This window comes from Clytia hemisphaerica, unplaced genomic scaffold (assembly GCF_902728285.1).
Source record: "Clytia hemisphaerica strain Z4C2 unplaced genomic scaffold, Clytia hemisphaerica genome assembly, whole genome shotgun sequence".
Lineage (NCBI taxonomy): Eukaryota > Metazoa > Cnidaria > Hydrozoa > Leptothecata > Clytiidae > Clytia > Clytia hemisphaerica.
The window spans coordinates 1,310,066-1,327,977 of NW_027103917.1; the positions used below are offsets into that span (position 1 = coordinate 1,310,066).

At 33.8% G+C, this 17,912-nt stretch overlaps 1 protein-coding gene across 1 annotated transcript in view; it reads left to right on the forward strand.

Annotated features, from left to right (window-relative positions):
- Nucleotides 1-114: 114 nt before the first annotated feature.
- The window catches only part of LOC136809375 (sideroflexin-5-like), a 51,476-nt gene continuing 33,678 nt past the window's right edge, over nucleotides 115-17,912 (forward strand). The window contains exons 1-14 of the mRNA XM_067065900.1: nucleotides 115-234; nucleotides 9,166-9,219; nucleotides 9,403-9,471; nucleotides 10,024-10,101; nucleotides 10,201-10,227; nucleotides 10,439-10,493; nucleotides 10,697-10,722; nucleotides 11,082-11,135; nucleotides 14,137-14,193; nucleotides 14,606-14,671; nucleotides 15,349-15,439; nucleotides 16,062-16,177; nucleotides 16,362-16,447; nucleotides 16,750-16,867. Of these exons, the coding sequence (XP_066922001.1) occupies nucleotides 9,172-9,219; nucleotides 9,403-9,471; nucleotides 10,024-10,101; nucleotides 10,201-10,227; nucleotides 10,439-10,493; nucleotides 10,697-10,722; nucleotides 11,082-11,135; nucleotides 14,137-14,193; nucleotides 14,606-14,671; nucleotides 15,349-15,439; nucleotides 16,062-16,177; nucleotides 16,362-16,447; nucleotides 16,750-16,867 (891 nt within the window). The 5' untranslated portion in view covers nucleotides 115-234; nucleotides 9,166-9,171. The remainder of the gene's footprint in view (nucleotides 235-9,165; nucleotides 9,220-9,402; nucleotides 9,472-10,023; nucleotides 10,102-10,200; nucleotides 10,228-10,438; nucleotides 10,494-10,696; nucleotides 10,723-11,081; nucleotides 11,136-14,136; nucleotides 14,194-14,605; nucleotides 14,672-15,348; nucleotides 15,440-16,061; nucleotides 16,178-16,361; nucleotides 16,448-16,749; nucleotides 16,868-17,912) is intronic.

The following is a 17,912-nucleotide window of genomic DNA, read 5'->3' on the forward strand; positions in this document are numbered from 1 at the left end:
TCAATAAAAATATTTTACCTGTATTCATAAGTGGGTTATTTTTTAAGACATAATTCTCTCCTTTGCCCCAATGATGTTACATGTCATCCTTCGAAACCACAAAACATAAACAATGTGCGCAAATTTTTTTTGCGGAATCCCTGCGCTCCTACCTACCTGCTGAGCTGCAAGCAAAGTTCAAATTTCAAGGAAACAATCTACATTGATTTGTTAATCTCCTCAAGGATATTGAAGGTATTGTGTTTTAATGTCTTTTCAGTTTTTTTTTAAGTTATAAAAGGTGTTGTGCTGTGGTGGGATCTATTTCAATAATTACTGTGAGAGGTCCTAAAGCCCACACCACTACTGGGCTATCACACCACTGCCTAATTCCGACCCCCCAAATAACTGTTATGAAAAATCAACATAAAAGGGGTTGCGGAACGACCGTTCCGTTTTCGCAAAGCGAAGAAATTTCGACACTAACAAATTATTTTTATAAGTCAAACTTTTATTGATAATGTTTTCCAACTCAACTCTTTCTTTTTTATAAGAATTTTATAAGAACAATACGAGGCTCAAAAATTAAATACGCCGGGTTTTGAGCAATTCAAAAACAATTTCAGGCTCAAAGTGCAAAAAAGGACAGCCAAACCTTTAAAAAAATTTACTGGTTCTTATAAAAAATAGTGCAAGTGACAAAAAAGAACACACATGTTTCTTGTGCAATGGCTGAATGACCAAGAACAAAGATATTACATTAGGCTTTAGGCTGGTAGTTTATCTGAATAAATTGAAAGACTTTTATCCCATCTTTTTGTGAGTTTTTGAAACAATTACTTAGCTCTCTATAAAACTTTTACAAAGACAAATTTATCAACAATTCAAAAATTATATTATACATTTCCCTTCAAAATTTAAAAGAAAATAGTGCGTAGTTTGAAAGATGATCTTGAGCTTTTTAGCCATTAGAACCTAGGTATACAATCTCTCAAAATGTGCTACCTCTTTATGATATCATTCACTTCAAATGTAGTATCAATTTTCCGAAAAGGAATCAGCATTTTTTCAAGAACCTTGCCTTGCAGAATAAAATTAAAAAACTTCTATAATTCATATAAGTATATATATCTAAGTAATGCCATTACTTTTTATTAGGCGGTAATAATAACAAGCGTATCTACAATCTCACGTCAAAGAGTTTATGAAAATATAAGTTGATTCGCCAGTAAAAACACTTTTTTGTGAAAGATATCTTGTTTGAAAATATGTTCGAGCTAGCATCAAAAGTAACATACAGGTACTTTTATCATTTAAGTTGTCTTTTGGGCTAAAGTCATCAATCATGCTTTTGTTATCACTTTATCGTACAAATATAAATCGACATTATTCTAATTGATGATGATCAAGCTCCAATGTTAAACAAAAATCTCTCGAGAGTCAGCAAGCGATAAATGGAGGAATCAACAATCAATCAAGCCAAATCAAAATGATTCCATCATCAAATAAATATTGAAGAAAGACGAAAATAGCAACTAGTAATTATCATTTTGATTCTGCTTTCCAGTACAGTCTTCTCTTTTGTCTCGTAAACATTGCACGGAATAACATGGAACTGGCACAATTTATATTCAGCAGGATAGGACCATTTTATTATTCTCCATCAATCACAATCTGTTCATACAGTCATAATACTATGTATATTTTGGTTTTATGCTGCTTCTTTGTTGTGCACGTTCACCCACCAAAACTCTGAAACACTGCTGATTCAGCAAGTCGGCCGATCATCGGTAGTTAAAAGTCACCCATCACATCAATCAAGCTCCTTCTCCTGAACCCTGAAGACAGAAGAGATGAAAATAATTATAGTTAGAGTAAAATGAAATAAACACACGACCCATATGAATAAAAATAAGCCTGTGGAAAGAAAACATGGCCATATGATATCCATGAAACACATGGCCGAGAAAAAAACATTTTGTTTTGTGAGATGAAATCCAATTTAATACAAAAAAGTCAACACAAAGAAAAAGTACTAATGTAACATTCCAAAGGTAGTTGAAACTATAAAGGTGAAAAAAAATGAAGATTTACCTTTCAATGGGCCATAAATCAGTCCAAAAGTTAATGCATGCACCTCAAAAACCGAAGAGATTCGTTGGTATTCAGGGCCATCCTTCTCCTTGTTGTTTTGAAAATGAAACGCAGAAAAAAAGACTGGGCCCAGACATCTGGAAGAAGCGGGAAAAAAGCAAAGGAGATAAAGTTTTGGTACTATTACTATTAATTGTACAAAAGTTGCAATTTTAATCAAAAGTCTTAGTTTATAATACTTTTGATATCAATCATATTCTATTGCAATAAATATTTTTACAAAACAGATACTTTTAATAGTGCTACAGAAAATTGATCCCATCCAACACGAAGCAAAGTCGATATGTCACCGTACGATTTTTTTTGAAAATTTCGTGCATATACAAATTTTTTACGCCACACGCCCAGATCTAGAGAAAGGATGCTACACTCCCTTTCGGGCGCTTCGCGCCCTCAAAACGGTCGTTCCGCAAAAAATTCTATGTTTACAAACATTCCCTCTCCAAGTTGAACGATAAACTATTGCTAGAACTCTCGAAACAAAACATATAACAAGATAGCTGTAATGTCAAGATGTCAATTAATGTAATAGTTAATCTTCGTTGTTGCGTCACAGCGAAAGGTTTGTTTTTATTTTAGTTTGTATCTTGAAAGACCCCATCGGCTTTAGGCAGTTGTGTCGGCTTTAGGACCTTTCACGGTACAGGATATAAGGGATCCTTGACAAAAAACTTTCAAATTTTTTATCAGCATTTACCGATAAAAAAACAAGTATTGAATTGAATCTCAATCGAAGAGCCGATTTTCGGGTAATACACCTTTCCCGTAATTCGTAAAACTAATGCGCGCGCATTATTTTGATGCTCTCCACCGTTTGTTCTCTGGAGGTAAACAAACCCGTTTTTGCCTGCGTTCCCTTAGGGAAAGTTGGTTTTTTGAGCTTTTCTTAAGTTCTGTCGAACAAAATCCCCTCAAATTTTAGTATGTTCAACCTATTCATGATATTATACCACCCTGAAAATATTTTGCCAAAAGAAGGTCGCTGTCAAAAGTTAGAGGCTCAAATCCCAATTTCCCTAACCCCTCGCAGGCAAAAACGCGTTTTTTACCTCCCAAACAATTTTATACACAACGGTGGAGCGCACATTTTCCCGGGCCATTTCTGAGAAATTTGAATTACGGGAAAGGTGTATTCAATTGTGTTCAATTGTGTTTGAGAAAAGGAAATAGAAATATAAATAGAAATTACGATTATGTTCGATGAGTTTGATTGCAAGTGAATTAAATGGTACAGGAATACGCTGTTTAGGAGTCTCGCTATCTCCACCGTGTTCCATCATAAGAAAAAGGTGGTAGGTGAAAATGCGCATTTTCAGACTTTAGTATTGTGGAAGGTTAAAAAATCATCTAGAGGAAAAGTTCATTTCTCTGCTAGGTTTCCTTACAAGAACCAGAATTTTACCTACCGTTTTTTACAGGAAAGAGTGAAGTTTCCTGTGGTTGCTAAAATCTTGAGTGCTTGCCCATAGTTACAAGCAGTAAGGCTGGAACTTCGATTTTTGAGGATTATCATTTTTCCAGCTTTTTAGCGATTTTTGCCTCGCTAACCCAAATCGCGCAACCTCTTTACCTTAAAGGAAGATCAAAATTAGAGTTTTTCAGTGTTCATTGGTAGAAATTTGATAAACAGCTGCGAAGGAGTGCTGGGAAGCAAGTAGAAGAGACCACTTTCGTCTTTGTTGCAAATTTCTATAAAAACTTTTCTCAGGGATTACTTGTCAATGTACATGTACACATTTGATGTGTCAACTTGTCAGCATTGTATTCTTGTAAAGGAAAAGATAAAAGAGGTAAGACTAGCAAAAGTAATCGAAGCAATGGAACGACAAATCCTGGGTAATATTAGCCTGGGAATCCAAGCGTCAAACTTTGTTCACCGTCTAGTTTATGATATTTTTGCTGCTTGCTTAACGCTTAGTGCAGGTAACTCGCCTGCAGGGAGATTTTTCCCTGCAATGCAGGTTCAACCGGTTTGGCCAGCTTTTGGCGTATTACTTAGCGGTATTTACGCGCGCATTTTGATAATTTCGATGCTCGCGTATAATTTATGGAAAAAGCTGATTCTGCAAAAAAAGGAAAATAAATGAAAATGAAAACAAATGAAAATGAAAACAAATGAAAATGAAAACATATATTCATTTAGAAACAAATGGCTGTTGACTGGAAGTCTAAATACATGTGGCTGATGTTTTGATGTGGTTTTTAGTAGTTTTGAAAGTCTTTAGAGCTTGTAAAAGAGTCTTTATGGTAAGTTGATTATGTGTGTTTGCCTGGGTGTCCAAAGTTCAGAAGTCTGTCAACAAGGGTTCACATACAGACTGTTTATAACATTTTGTGTCAGACTAATTTACCTGCACCAAGCTCTATAATCTTAGAACTTTGTGAGGTGAGGTATTTATGTTTTTTTCTAAGATTATGAGCTTGAATTCCTAGGCTAAGGTAATATTTGATTGCGTTCGACAATCGAATTGCAATTATTTGATTTTTTGGACCTACCTCCGGGTGCCCCGGTGGAGGTCCTATGAATTAACCTCTGTCTGTTCGTTCGTTGGTCCGTCCGTTCGTCTGTTACCAGCTTTTCTCAAGATTTGCTCATTAGTTTTTTCTGATTTTTTGCACAAAGATGCAAAATGGCAATGGCCAAAATGTGACGGAGCCCGATTTTCGAAAAAAATCATTTCCGGCCGAAAATGCCAAAAAATATGCAGGAAAAACCGGTTTGTTGGCATTTTCTCAAGATTTCATCATTAGTTTTTTCTGATTTTTTGCACAAAGATGCGTATTAGCAATCCCCGAAACTTGGCCGAGTCCGATTTTTGAGAAAAAATCTTTTCCGGTCGAAAATGCCGGAAATATGCCGGAAATCGCCGTTTTTACAGATTTTCATCGGACTTTTTCCTTATATTTCGTTGTTTTTTCACACAAAAACATTATTAATAGCAATGTCCACGATCAAGCATGATTCAATTGTCAATAAAACTGATTTTTGAAGCCGGAACTTTCTAGCCGGAAAAACAGTATTTCTTGAATTTCTTGAGCTGTACTTTATATTTTTTCATGAAATTTTGCACACTGATGCAAAATGTCAATACCTAAATTGTGACGAAGCCCGATTTTCGAAAAAAATTCATTTCCGGCCGAAAATGCCGGAAATATGCCGGAAAAACTGTTTTTTGGCATTTTCTCGAGATTTCATCATTAGCTATTTCTGATTTTTTGCTGAAAGATGTGTATTAACAATGTCCAAAACATGGTCGAGTCCGATTTTTGAGAAAAAAATTTTCCGGCGGAAAATGCCTGAAATATGCCTGAAATCGCCGTTTTTCTAGATTTTCATTGGACTTTTTCCTTATAATTGGTTGGTTTTCATTCAAAAACATTATTAATAGCAATGCCCACCATCAAGCATGTTTCAATTTTCAACAAAATTGATTTTTGAAGCCGGAACTATTTTAAAAGTCGCGGAAACAACCTATTTTTGCCGGAAAGACAGTATTTCTTGAATTTCTCGAGCTGTACTTTATATTTTTTATGAAATTTTGCACACTGACGCAATTTGACAATACCCAAAATGTGACGGAGCCCGATTTTCGAAAAACATTTTTTCCGGCCGCAAATGCCGGAAATATGCCGGAAAAACCGGTTCTTTGACATTTTCTCGAATTTTTAATTTTTAGTTTTTTCTAATTTTTTGCAGAAAGATGCGTATTCGCAATGCTCAAAACATGGCCGAGTTCGATTTTTGAGAAAAAAAATTTTCCGGTTGAAAATTCCAGAAATGGCCGTTTTTGCAGATTTTCATTGGATTTTTTCCCCCAAAAACATTATTGATAACAATGCTCGCCATCAAGCATGATTCAATTGTCAATAAAACTCATTTTTGCGACCAGAACTTTCTATTTATTTTTTCCCTACAACCCTCCCCTCTCCCCCTACCATCAATCAATGATGAATTTCTTGCGTTATGCATTTTCGCTAAACGCTATGTTTTCTGACTGATTTTTTTTCATTTTCCTCCTTGCATTGCTATCTAACTTTCATCATCAGGTAGGTCCATTCAGCATCTAGCTTGTTTCAATAGCCTTCAATTGATTTGGCGTTCGATTCGTTCGATTGACACCGTCTGGACATGATGATTAGCTCATTAGATTTCTGTTGGCAAATTTTGTAACAACAGTTTCTATGTTTAAGTACATCTCAAATTATGATAATTTGAACCTTACCAGAAGCTGGCTAATGATGTAACCTTGCAATTTTTAAAAACATTGGCTAATGAATTCTAAAATAGCTGTTAGGTAATATTCATATAAAAAAATGGTACATTGGCATCATTAGGGGGCTGAAAGGGATGTTATTGGCAATGCATTTGGGTTAAAAAATTGATTGGATAATGGTGTAACAAGGCTTACAGGTTGTAATTTTCTGTTTCTTTTAAGCCAGATTTTGTTGATTTATTAATAAATCCTTTATCAAAAGGCAATATATTGTTTACTTCATGCTATGTTTGAGACAATATCCTGCAGTATCGTGACTTTACTGACAAATAATAGGACAAACTGGCTAATATTGTAACATGTTACTTCTTTAGCCAATATCTTTGGTTTAAATGTTCTATTTTTGCTCTAGCCTGTTCCACTGGCAGTGTTCTCCTCCGGCAAAATCGTTGATTCTGTAGAGGTCACGAAATTGCCAAGTACAGACGTTAAAAAAATTCAAAATGGCCGCCGAGCGAACAGCAGTGGTATGTAAAGTACCCTGTCACGAACCCATCTTATTTTGCGACTGAATGTCTTTTAACCCAGGAAAAATCATACAAAAACAATCTACCAAATGCTGCACGCAAGCACTTAAGCTTAAGTCCTGTAAAAGCGGGACAAAAATCAGTATTTTGAAGCTTGCAAGAAAATGCCACATAGCAGAACTAAATTCTATCTTTTGAAATGACACTATCTTTGTTCAAATGACACTAACTATTTTTCAAAAAGATACTTTCTTTATTAAGATGATACCATCTTTGTTAAACCGATACTATTTTTTATCAAATGAAAAGAAATCTTTTTTGAAACGACTTTTTCGTCTTTTAGATATTTTATTATGCTTGGATGCTTTTGTATGTTCAATGTCGCCTTGACCTTTCAAAAAATCTCTGCATTTTAAATGAGGCGTTCTGGGCAGTGCCTTCCTGATTGTGGTTCACATGATTTATCTGCTCATAAAAATCAAACAAGAAATTACAATGGCTAAAAGACTGAAACTCGAAATTTTCTTCAACCGAGGGGGGGGGTTGAATGAGAAAGTACGTACTTACCAGAGGGGGGTATAGCCATTTGCGTACGCTTGCGTACAGGGGGGATTGGTACTCGATTTTCGATATTTTAGTGCGTACGTACTATGTGGACGACCCCTAAGTGGGTGTTCATAACTTAGAGGTTAGAGAGGAATCTTCAACCTTTTTAAAGCAAGAAAAAAAGATTTGCACAACATTTAGAATGAAGGATTGAATATAGCCTTTTCTTTGTTATGATATTTTTCGAAATCTAGTGATGGGTTTTTTAATCTAGCTGTGTGTGTGAAGACAAAACGATCACGCATTTTTTTGGATGGGAAATAAGTGGCTTCATTTCCTATCAATATTTTTTAAATATAGTCCATTCAAGGCTTTAATATAGCCCCTTCCAGGCTTTGAAGTTAATATGCAGGCCAGTTAAACAAATTGATGCAAATCAGGTTATTGCTTTAAAAGCTTTATTGCTTCAAAAGCTTTATTGCTTCAAAAGCCTTCAAACAAGAATCAAACATAATCCATTATGATTTATGAAGTTAAGGTAGATAGATAGAAATCGAGTAAAATATTTATGTGGTTGCTAGAGATCCATGACAATAATGTTAAATGCGCATGCACATTGTTTTTTCCAAAACCAAGTCTCAATAAGTCAATGTTATTTTGTCATTTAAAAAAAGATAATATCTTTTTAACAAAGATAGTGTCGTTTAAAAAAAAGGTAGTATCAGGTTAACAAAGATAGTGTCATTTTAAAAAGATAGTACTGGGTGTGCCACAAAAAAGTTTCTCTCTTTAAGATTAATTTTCTTGAGGTCTAAAAAATTAAAAAGCCTGCACTTTAGCCCTCATAACAGTTCATCAACTACCAGGCTAATCATTTCACTACTGGAGTCACAGTGACATTGCCCCAGCAAAAGGTCTATCAGGCGGAACCGAAAATCAAACCATTGCATTTCACAATTGAATTTTGATTTTCTGTTTCAAACAATCGGTTGCAGTCTGGTGCATTGGTCGGGAACTGGACAGTAGTATCGCTCTCTTCACAATTTTTTTACTCTAAAAAGATCACCTCAAAAATAAAAATAAAATCAAGCATGAAGAGCATATTCAAATTTGTCTATGTTGGTCCAAAAGGATTTTCAAAAAAATCAAACTCAATTGAAAAAATTTGATTTAAAAAATTACGGTTGCCAACTGGGACCTAACAAGTCAAAGAACTATCTCCGGAATTCAATAACAAAATTTGTTGGTTGATTAGATGGCTGCTAAACGTTAGCAATCATTCATTTTATTTTGTTTCAAGCTTTCAACTTTTATTTAACTGTCTTTGCCTTTGGATCTTTCAGGTAACTCTCATCCTTGTTGTTTCAAACACACCCTGAAGATGACTGATGTTTTTTTTCTGAAGTGAAACCTTGTTTTTTGATTTCCTTGACTGTCTCTAAAAACAAAATAATTTATCCTTGGCAAGTCATGGTAATAAATTCATTATAACCTTAAGGACAATATTTTCAATGTTAGTTCTAACTATTTGTGTAGAATCAAGATGATGTCTTCCAATTACTGAAGTTTGTCGAGAGTTTTTTGGGTTTATTTTATTTTACTTTCCTAAGAATTTAGACTATTTATAAGATTATTCCAACAAAATTAATTTTTCTTCTCTAGGATAGTTTGAGTTCAATTGTTTCCCCGTTTTCATGCTTTGTTTAAAAAAAAGCAGTTTAAAAAGTAGTATCTGTTTTTTTCAGCCAAAAATGGGTCAACTTCCAAAATTCAGTCTTGAAGGAGATCGATATGACCAGGTATTGCATTAATCTGTTCAATTACTTTTAAGAGACCTTATAGTCTTTAAATGATTACCAGGTCAGGTTGTAATTTGACTTTATCTTCAATATATTTAAGTTGAAGCTTCCATAATCAATCAAACTTAAACCTTGTAATGAAAATCTTTTATTTTGAGATTTTTTCTTAATTTTCATTTTCAGTCAACATATTGGGGACGCTTGCAAAGATGTTTTGATGTAGTGGATCCAAGAACCCTCTTTGTCACAAAGGTTAGATAATTTTGATCCTCATCAGTATAGATTTTTTGATAGAATTTATTTTCGCCAAAAAAATTGTGCACTCTTTAATTTTTGTGTATGTATTAAATTCTGGTATATTTTTTTGAGTTTTTTTACTGAAAATTAAAAATAATGATTACACAAAACAGAAATGAAATCAGACCTTTTTGCTAAATTTTAATTTGCATATTAGCAAGATTTTACATCCCAGTTGTATATTCAACATGAATTGAGAAATAACTTTATTAAAGTAACTCTTAAAATGAGATTTCTTCATACTCAGAACAGTTGCTATTTCACACAAAATTAATTTTTGCAAAAATAGGCCCTTTTGCACACGTTTTTTACACAAAACTTAATTGGATTAATGGGACGGAGGTATTTGAGTTCTGGTATCGGGAATATGTCTTTATAGGATTTATTTTCATTTTGCAAGTATATATATGGTAACAATAATAATGGTGCAATAACATGAAGTGATAGGGATTGGCATTAGTATATTTTCTTTCACTAACAATTATATAATCTCTTCGTTTTGTTTAGGAGGGTCTAAATCATTCACTCGACTTGTTAAAGAACTTTCAAGAAGGAAAAAATCCTGCAAATATCACAAATGAAGAGGTACTACTGTTTTTTTTGTCCATTTTGCTTTATCCTTACAAATATAAAAGTTTGTTGCTATTAAAGAAACTGAAACAAAACGTGTTTATTTATTTATAGTTATGGGAGGCAAGAAAAATAAAAGAGGTAAATATTTTTTGAATTTTGTAATCTTTAGAAGTTTACAATTCTCTCCAAGATACTTTCATTAATTTTTCTTGATAAGACCCTGTGAAAACAATCCGAACAATAAAAATTAATGGAGTATCCATGTAAAATATCAAATTTATTACCTAAACACATGCACTTTAGTTTTTCTAGATGGGTATAATGCATTAAAATTCTTCTTTCTCTTTAGGCTATTGTGCATCCAGACACTGGAGAAAACATTTTGATGCCTTTTAGAATGTCAGGTATGTAACATAACAAGGTGGGGATTTTATTTTTCAATCTTAATCCATAAGACTAATGTTAACATTGAGAATTTAAACAATGCAAAGAAGTTGAAGAAAAGCAATATTATTACTTTGTTTAAATTTTGCCTTTTTTGTAATACCAAAATTCAATTGACACAAAAATGTTGTAAAATTATTTTTGCTCCATCTTGACATTTTAGGTTATGTTCCATTCGGTACATTCACTGTAAGTTTTGGCTATCATTGACTTTTATTACCACGTTCGATTTATTCTTGACCTATCTAATTAAAATTAGTAAGTTGATATATTGCAAGATTTGAATTGGACTGTTTATAAAAATTGAAAAAAGGAAAGGTTTGGAAAGACAATATCTGTCAGAGGAAAAATTTAAAGTAGAAATTTGCAGAAATTTTAATGTCAAATATCTCCTTAAGAAATCAGTAACAATTGTAAGTAGGTTCCTTCAATTCAGGACGTAATTTTAAAGTAGGCAACAAACAGTTTTACCTCGGTATTCAATTCTGATTAATTTTGAGTATGGGCTGAAACATTAGCTTTATAATACTTATGTCTTTTCTTTATAGGTTATAGGGATGCTTATTCCAGGGGCTAGTGTACCCAAAGTTATCTTTTGGCAGGTAGGTTAAATCAATTTGAATTGTTTGTATTTAAAGTCATTTCATATAATCATTGTGTGACATATTCCATGTTAAAAGAGTACGAAAGAGATTCCGAATAGTGAATTCATTATCATAATCTTGATCAGAAAATTGACAACGAATTGATGTTTGATAAAATATCTATATTTCGAGCATAACTTCGCTCATCTTTCAGGATTGTAATATGTAAAATTACAAAGTTGCTACTTATGTGAAAAATTGGAAGAAAAAAAAAATGCGCTAATTGAAGGCTATTAAAATTGTAAAAATGGTTAAAAGACAAGGTCGTAATAAAAAGTAGTTAAAAAAGGTATAATTCTCTAGAGGCTTTTAGGCCGTTGTTTAAAATAGGTTTCAGTCTTTTGATATGTAAAGCTTCTTTGTATAGAAGTGATGACCAATTATCACTGGAATCAATTACTGACGTATTATCATTTACGAGATTTATGTAGATGGAGCGAAAATTAGGCTTTTCAATACCAAGCGTCAGGAGGGTAGTTATAAACTTGACTTCAGAGCACTCCTTCAAATGTTCGAGAACTGCACTTTCCTTCTTTGTAGCATGCTCTGAGCATCGCGTGAATAAATTCCTCTCCGTTTTGCCGACATAAGAGGCACGACAACCAGGGCAGATAAATCGATAAACAATGTTCGACTTGAACTTCAAGGGTGTTGGGTCTTTCATGTTGGTGTAGAAGCCAATTTTGTGTGTTGAATAGATTACTCGAAACATGACATTAGTGTCTTTCTTGAGACAAAACTTTAATTTTCTTTTTAATGCAGAAACAAGTTGTTCTCCTGTCGGGCCAGCGTAAGGGATACGTAACCAGAGTGTTGTCGGTATGGTATTATCAGCGTTGTCATTTTCAGAGTGTCGGGGACTGGTTGCGGTTTTAATGATTTTGTTGACGGCAAAGCGAGGAAAACCATTCCAAGAAGCGAACTTTTTGATCAGGTTAATTTCATTTTTCAATTTAGCAGGATGACAAAGTTTGGTGGCACGGTTGACAAGGCTATAAATCCATGCTTTTCGGTAAGACCAAGGAGCGTAGCTATCAAAATTTGTATATAAGCCAGTGTTTGTATCTTTTCTAAATATAGATAGACCATCTGGTGCAATCTCAAGATCTAAGAAGTGCGGTGTTTCATCTTCAAATTTGTCAACTGTAAATTGAAGATTTTTATCAAATTTGTTAAGGGAGCAATGAACTTTATCGATATCTACTGGACGAATGACAAGGAGTGTATCATCAACGTATATTGATTCCAGTGATAATTGGTCATCACTTCTATACAAAGAAGCTTTACATATCAAAAGACTGAAACCTATTTTAAACAACGGCCTAAAAGCCTCTAGAGAATTATACCTTTTTAACTACTTTTTATTACGACCTTGTCTTTTAACCATTTTTACAATTTTAATAGCCTTCAATTAGCGCATTTTTTTTTTCTTCCAATTTTTCACATAAGTAGCAACTTTGTAATTTTACATTTTACAATCCTGAAAGATGAGTGAAGTTATGCTCGAAATATAGATATTTTATCAAACATCAATTCGTTGTCAATTTTCTGATCAAGATTATGATAATGAATTCACTATTCGGAATCTCTTTCGTACTCTTTTACTTGAAGTTATCAGCTGGTAATGGTTATATTCCATGTTGTTAGCTGTTTGGCTTGAGAATTTTTTACATGTTATGAAATTAGAGATCAGATCATTTCAGCATGGAGGTTTCAGAAACAGGAGTTAATTTGTCGGTAATTGGTCGTTAAAGTCTTTTGGTTTCTATTACCGGGTGCGCCACAAAAAAGTTTCTGTCTTTGAAACTAATTTTCTCGAAATCTAAAAAATTTAAACGAACTATTCCTATTCCATTGGAAAGAAGGAAGATAAACTTAAATTTTGATGGGTCATTTATTAAATTCGTTTCATTAGATCAAAAGTTATGGTCAATTGAATAAAAAAGTTACTTTTGGAAAGTGCTTGAAAACGTCAAGAGTCGACCTATCAAAATTTTATTTTAAAATTGGCAATCACAATAGCCTTTACATGATTAGGATCATTTTTCAGTAATCAAGCACAAATTTTGAAACTCAAGGGTCGAAAGGGTTTAAAATTTTCATAAAAATCAATTTAATTTACTTTTACTGACATTTTTCTCACATTTTTGGTTCTAGACTGGATTAAGTCTATGCAAGGCTGAATGTACCTCGAAACCCATGTTTGATGTATTTTTATGAATTTTACCAGATTTTTGGGCCTTCTTTCGACGAATTTCTTCCTTTCATTGAAATTCAACCTTTTTTATGTAACAAAAGGTCATTGAGACAGGTAATTATCATTTTTAATGAACGAAACGATAATACTGATGTATCATGTAATTATACTTAGTTGCTTAATTTGATAGGTCGATTTTTAACGTTTTTGAGTACTTTCAGAAAGTAACTTTTTTATTCAATTGACCATAACTTCTGGTCTAATTAAGCAGATTTGATAAATGACCCATCAAAATTTTTAAGTTTATCTTTCTTCTTTCCAATAGAAAAGAAATGGCTCTTTTAAATTCTCTAGATTTCAAGAAAATCAGTTTCAAAGAGAGAAACTTTTTTGTGGCGCACCCGGTTTAAAATGTATCAAAAGAAATTCTAAGCTCGCCTGATGAAATTAGACTTTTTAATAGAACTCAAGTTTACTCTGAACATTATAACTATTAGTATTAAAGATTTCAAGTCTTCTAATATTATACGGGAATTAAATGAAACTTAGCCCCACAAAACAAGTTTATGTTACATTTTGTTATCCTTTAAAATTTTGTTTTGAAAGATTTTCCAAAGCCAAAATTGGAGAGTTCTTTATAAGCACACACCTGTTTTTCTTTATACCTCCATGATTTCAGGTTCAATTTTTGGTCAATGAAGTATCCCTGGCCTTATTTTTATGTAAGAGACCCTCAATGATTTTCTTCTCTTTCTTATTTAGTGGTTGAATCAAACACACAATGCTTGTGTCAATTATTCTAACAGGAATGCTACAAAGGTACGATTTCGTTTGTTTTCGTCTTTGTCTGTTTGTTTTACCATAGTAGCTTTTTTGACGATCATCTTCAATGATGGATACCCCCTGGAAAATGGCAGAGTTTTAAATAAAACCCCCGGAAAAAATATTTTCCTATCTATTAAGTGAAGGTGGAAGAACTAAAATCAGTCAGAAACCCCCTGTCAGAAACACTCCTTTAGACTCCCTGGAAATCTTCTCGGATTATGCCCTGGAAATGTTTGTCACCTCCTCCCTGTATGGATATAAGATAAAATGGAATATCACGTTATTAACAAGCTTCTATTCAAACATTACCTTAATTACATTCCAATACAGGAAAGTGAAAATATTTAGTGAAAGATTTTTAAAGGGTTTCTATGTGCTTCAATGAAATATTACATCCTTCTTTTAGCCCACACCGATGAGTAAATTTATACAAAGCTATGTTGGAGCTGTTGGAAGTGCTCTAACCATTGCTGTAAGACATTTCATCGCACTCTTTAAGCTTCTTTTGAAATAGAGAAAATTTAGTGTTTCAGGCAAAATAGACCATCTTCCGAGATTCAGAAAAGGCCTTAAAAATGGTTTTCGTAGGACACCCCTTAGATCAGGGCAAATTTTTGATATTGTGCCCCTAATGGGGTGTAGAATTGACAAAAAAATTGCCCTTCGAATCTCCTGCAGTTTTCGAGTGAATCGATTTTTAGTTAATCGATAGAACTTATAAAAGGTCCCCCCTTTACTGACGGTTTTTTCGAAGTCTGAAAATCAAATATCTGAGGCTACCAACGGATTCAGCGTGAAAAGTAGATAAAGAAAATGGGGTTATTTGTTAAGTTTCGATCACCTGGTCCCGAGAAATTCCCAGCTGTGGGAATGATTTTTTTGGAAAATGCTCCCAGAAAAATGCTGATGTAATCGGAAAACGCCAAAAACGTCGATTTTTCGCCTTAAAATTGCCATTTCTCAGCACCGAAAAAACCGTTAGTAAAGGGGCCCTTGATAGTTCTATCGATTACCTAAATATCAATAAATATTTCATATCATAGTTCAAATCTACAATAGATGAGCCAGAAACGTTGCAAACTTTTTGAATTATTGCTTGTTGTTTAAATTGTCAGCTTGAAATATCTTCTTCAATATTGACTTTTATAGGTTGGTATAAGTATGGGAATACGAAAAACCAGTTTGCTGAGTGCAAATGCCAAATTATTGGCTTCACGGTTTGTTGCATATCCGGCTACTTGTAAGTTATTTGATCATGAGTCTCATCTTTCAATTTTTGTCTACCTCGGACGTCCTATAAATTAACCCATGTTCGTTTGTTCGTTCGTTTGTTTGTTCGTTCGTCCGTCCGTTACCAGCTATTGTCAGGATTTTTTCTGATTTTTTGGAAAATGGCAATACCCAAAATGTGACGCAGCCTGATTTTTGTTTTTTCTTAGTTTTTTTCCGATTTTTTGCACAAATGTGTATTATTGCTCTAACTTTAATCATCAGGAAGGTCCAATCAGCGTACTGGCTTGTTTGTCTATAATCAAGTTTAGAATTTTAAGAATAAAGTGAAACACTAAATGGTGCTATTAAAACTTTGATTTCAGTCAATGTGAGAGTATTTACAAGTCACCAAGGCTGAAGCTTTGAGATTAATCCCATTTCCAGGCAAAATTGGATTTGAGAATCTGTTTTTATGGAAATTTAAAGAAAATGTGTATCTCCATAACTACTGATTAAAGTGTCCTCAAAAATCAAATTGAGCATATTAAAAATCCAGGATAGAAAATTCGGAGCCAACATTTCAGGAAAAATTTTAACAAATCTGGATGGACTAAAGGTTTCTACCACGATAATATTCTTTGATATTTCAGCCACTGCCAACATTGCCAATGTGTACTTGATGCGACAGAATGAGCTGCAGCAAGGCATTGATGTTTATGATGACAAAGGAAATACTGTTGGAACCTCAAAAGCTGCTGCCAAAAAGGTACCAATCTTAATAGTTTCAAAAATTGACGCTGAAATCCATTGCGGCTTTTCGCAGAATTTATTGTGTTTTTTTCTTTGATTGTCATTTATGTTTTGATTTTTGTTCCAATAAACAATACCTGTCAAATTTACCAGTCTAAATTCCCTAGGTTTAAGAAGATAATTTTTCGTTTGATTTTTAGGCAGTTTTTGAAACAGCTTTGTCAAGAGTCATTCTTCCTGCACCTATCTTGATTTTCCCTCCTGTGATAATGGCTATGCTCGAAAAGTAAGTTGCTTCTATTTGGACAGCATTATTTTCGAGTTTTTACTCAAAAGTATACCCTAAAGTATCGGTTGTATGTATCTAACTTGCCAAGACCATCAAACCAATCAAGGTCCTAATTTTGTTATTTTATGGGACAACTTTACTAATGCAATTCACGACGACGTAATTACTGTCTTTAGTTTTGAAGTCGATGACAAACATTTTTGTAAAATCTAAATTAGAACTTCGGTTTTTGAAATTGTTCTAAATAGACTATCCGCCTCAAAATCCTTGGTAAAAATGCTTGATCCTAATTTCTCCAGGACAAAGTTTATGATGAGACGACCAGGGCTTTCACTACCAATCAACGCTGTTGTTTGCACGCTGGCTTTCGGAATCGCTCTTCCTTTTGCCATCGCCCTCTTCCCTCAACAAACGAAGGTATGAAGTTCTTACTTTTGTGTTTGATTTGAAAAAAATGGGTCATAATCACACTGACCTTTATATATCCCTGGACCAAGCAATATCCGCCATCTTTGATTGGAGTTTTTTTGGAATTGGTACCCGAGAAGAAGCCATTGTAATGTTAAAAATTTTAACGTCTAACGCCGCTACATCACCAAAAGAATTTGAGAAAAAGTAGACCTAGCGCTCTCAATGTATTTACATCGCTATCGAGTAGTGTTGTCATTAGGGTACCACTTTTCAAAAAACTCCGATCAAAGATTTTGCTTGGCTGGGATTGAGAAGCTTGGTCCAGGGTATATAAAGGTCAGTATCTTTTTGGAAGGGTGCTAGGGAATTAGGCACTGGGTTCAATTGCTAAAATGCAAGTATTGTGGCTGCAGAAGCTGTTTGTTTTCGCACGATTCATCATGCAATGAAGCTTTTATAGTGACATCTTTCATGTGGCGGGGCAAAGAAGATAGTAGTTTAAATCTTTTTGGAAGGGTGCTGGGGTGCAAAACTGAAAACTTGAAAAACAAGTCCCTCTTGAACACACCAAGAAATACGACTGTTTAAAATTCGAATTTCAAATTCAGGTTATGTTTTGTACCTAAAAATACCAGAAGATTTTGGTTATGATATTCTTTTATGTAACAAAAAAACGTTCAGTTCTATATTGAACAAACACAATGCTTTAAAGTTTCAAGCAACTGAGAAAAAGGCTTCCATAAATGACAATCGAATGGATAGATGGTCATATATTATGTGTGGTGTTATATCTCAGAGCTTTTTATCTCTTTCGGCATATTCTTTTCAGTAGTTTGGTTTAATAGCACTTCATTTAAAGAAATTTCTGTTGTTAGAGGGAAAAGTTATCTTCACGGCCTTCTAGTGTTAGCGTAGAATTTCTCAAGGAAATGTTACTTTAGGAAAAGGAGAAGAGAAAAGGAAACTCAAAAATTTCACTTTCTCTGTCTTAATGTTTCTGGTATCTTTCCCACGACCTCATTCGGAATGCTCTTCGTAAACCGTAGGAGGA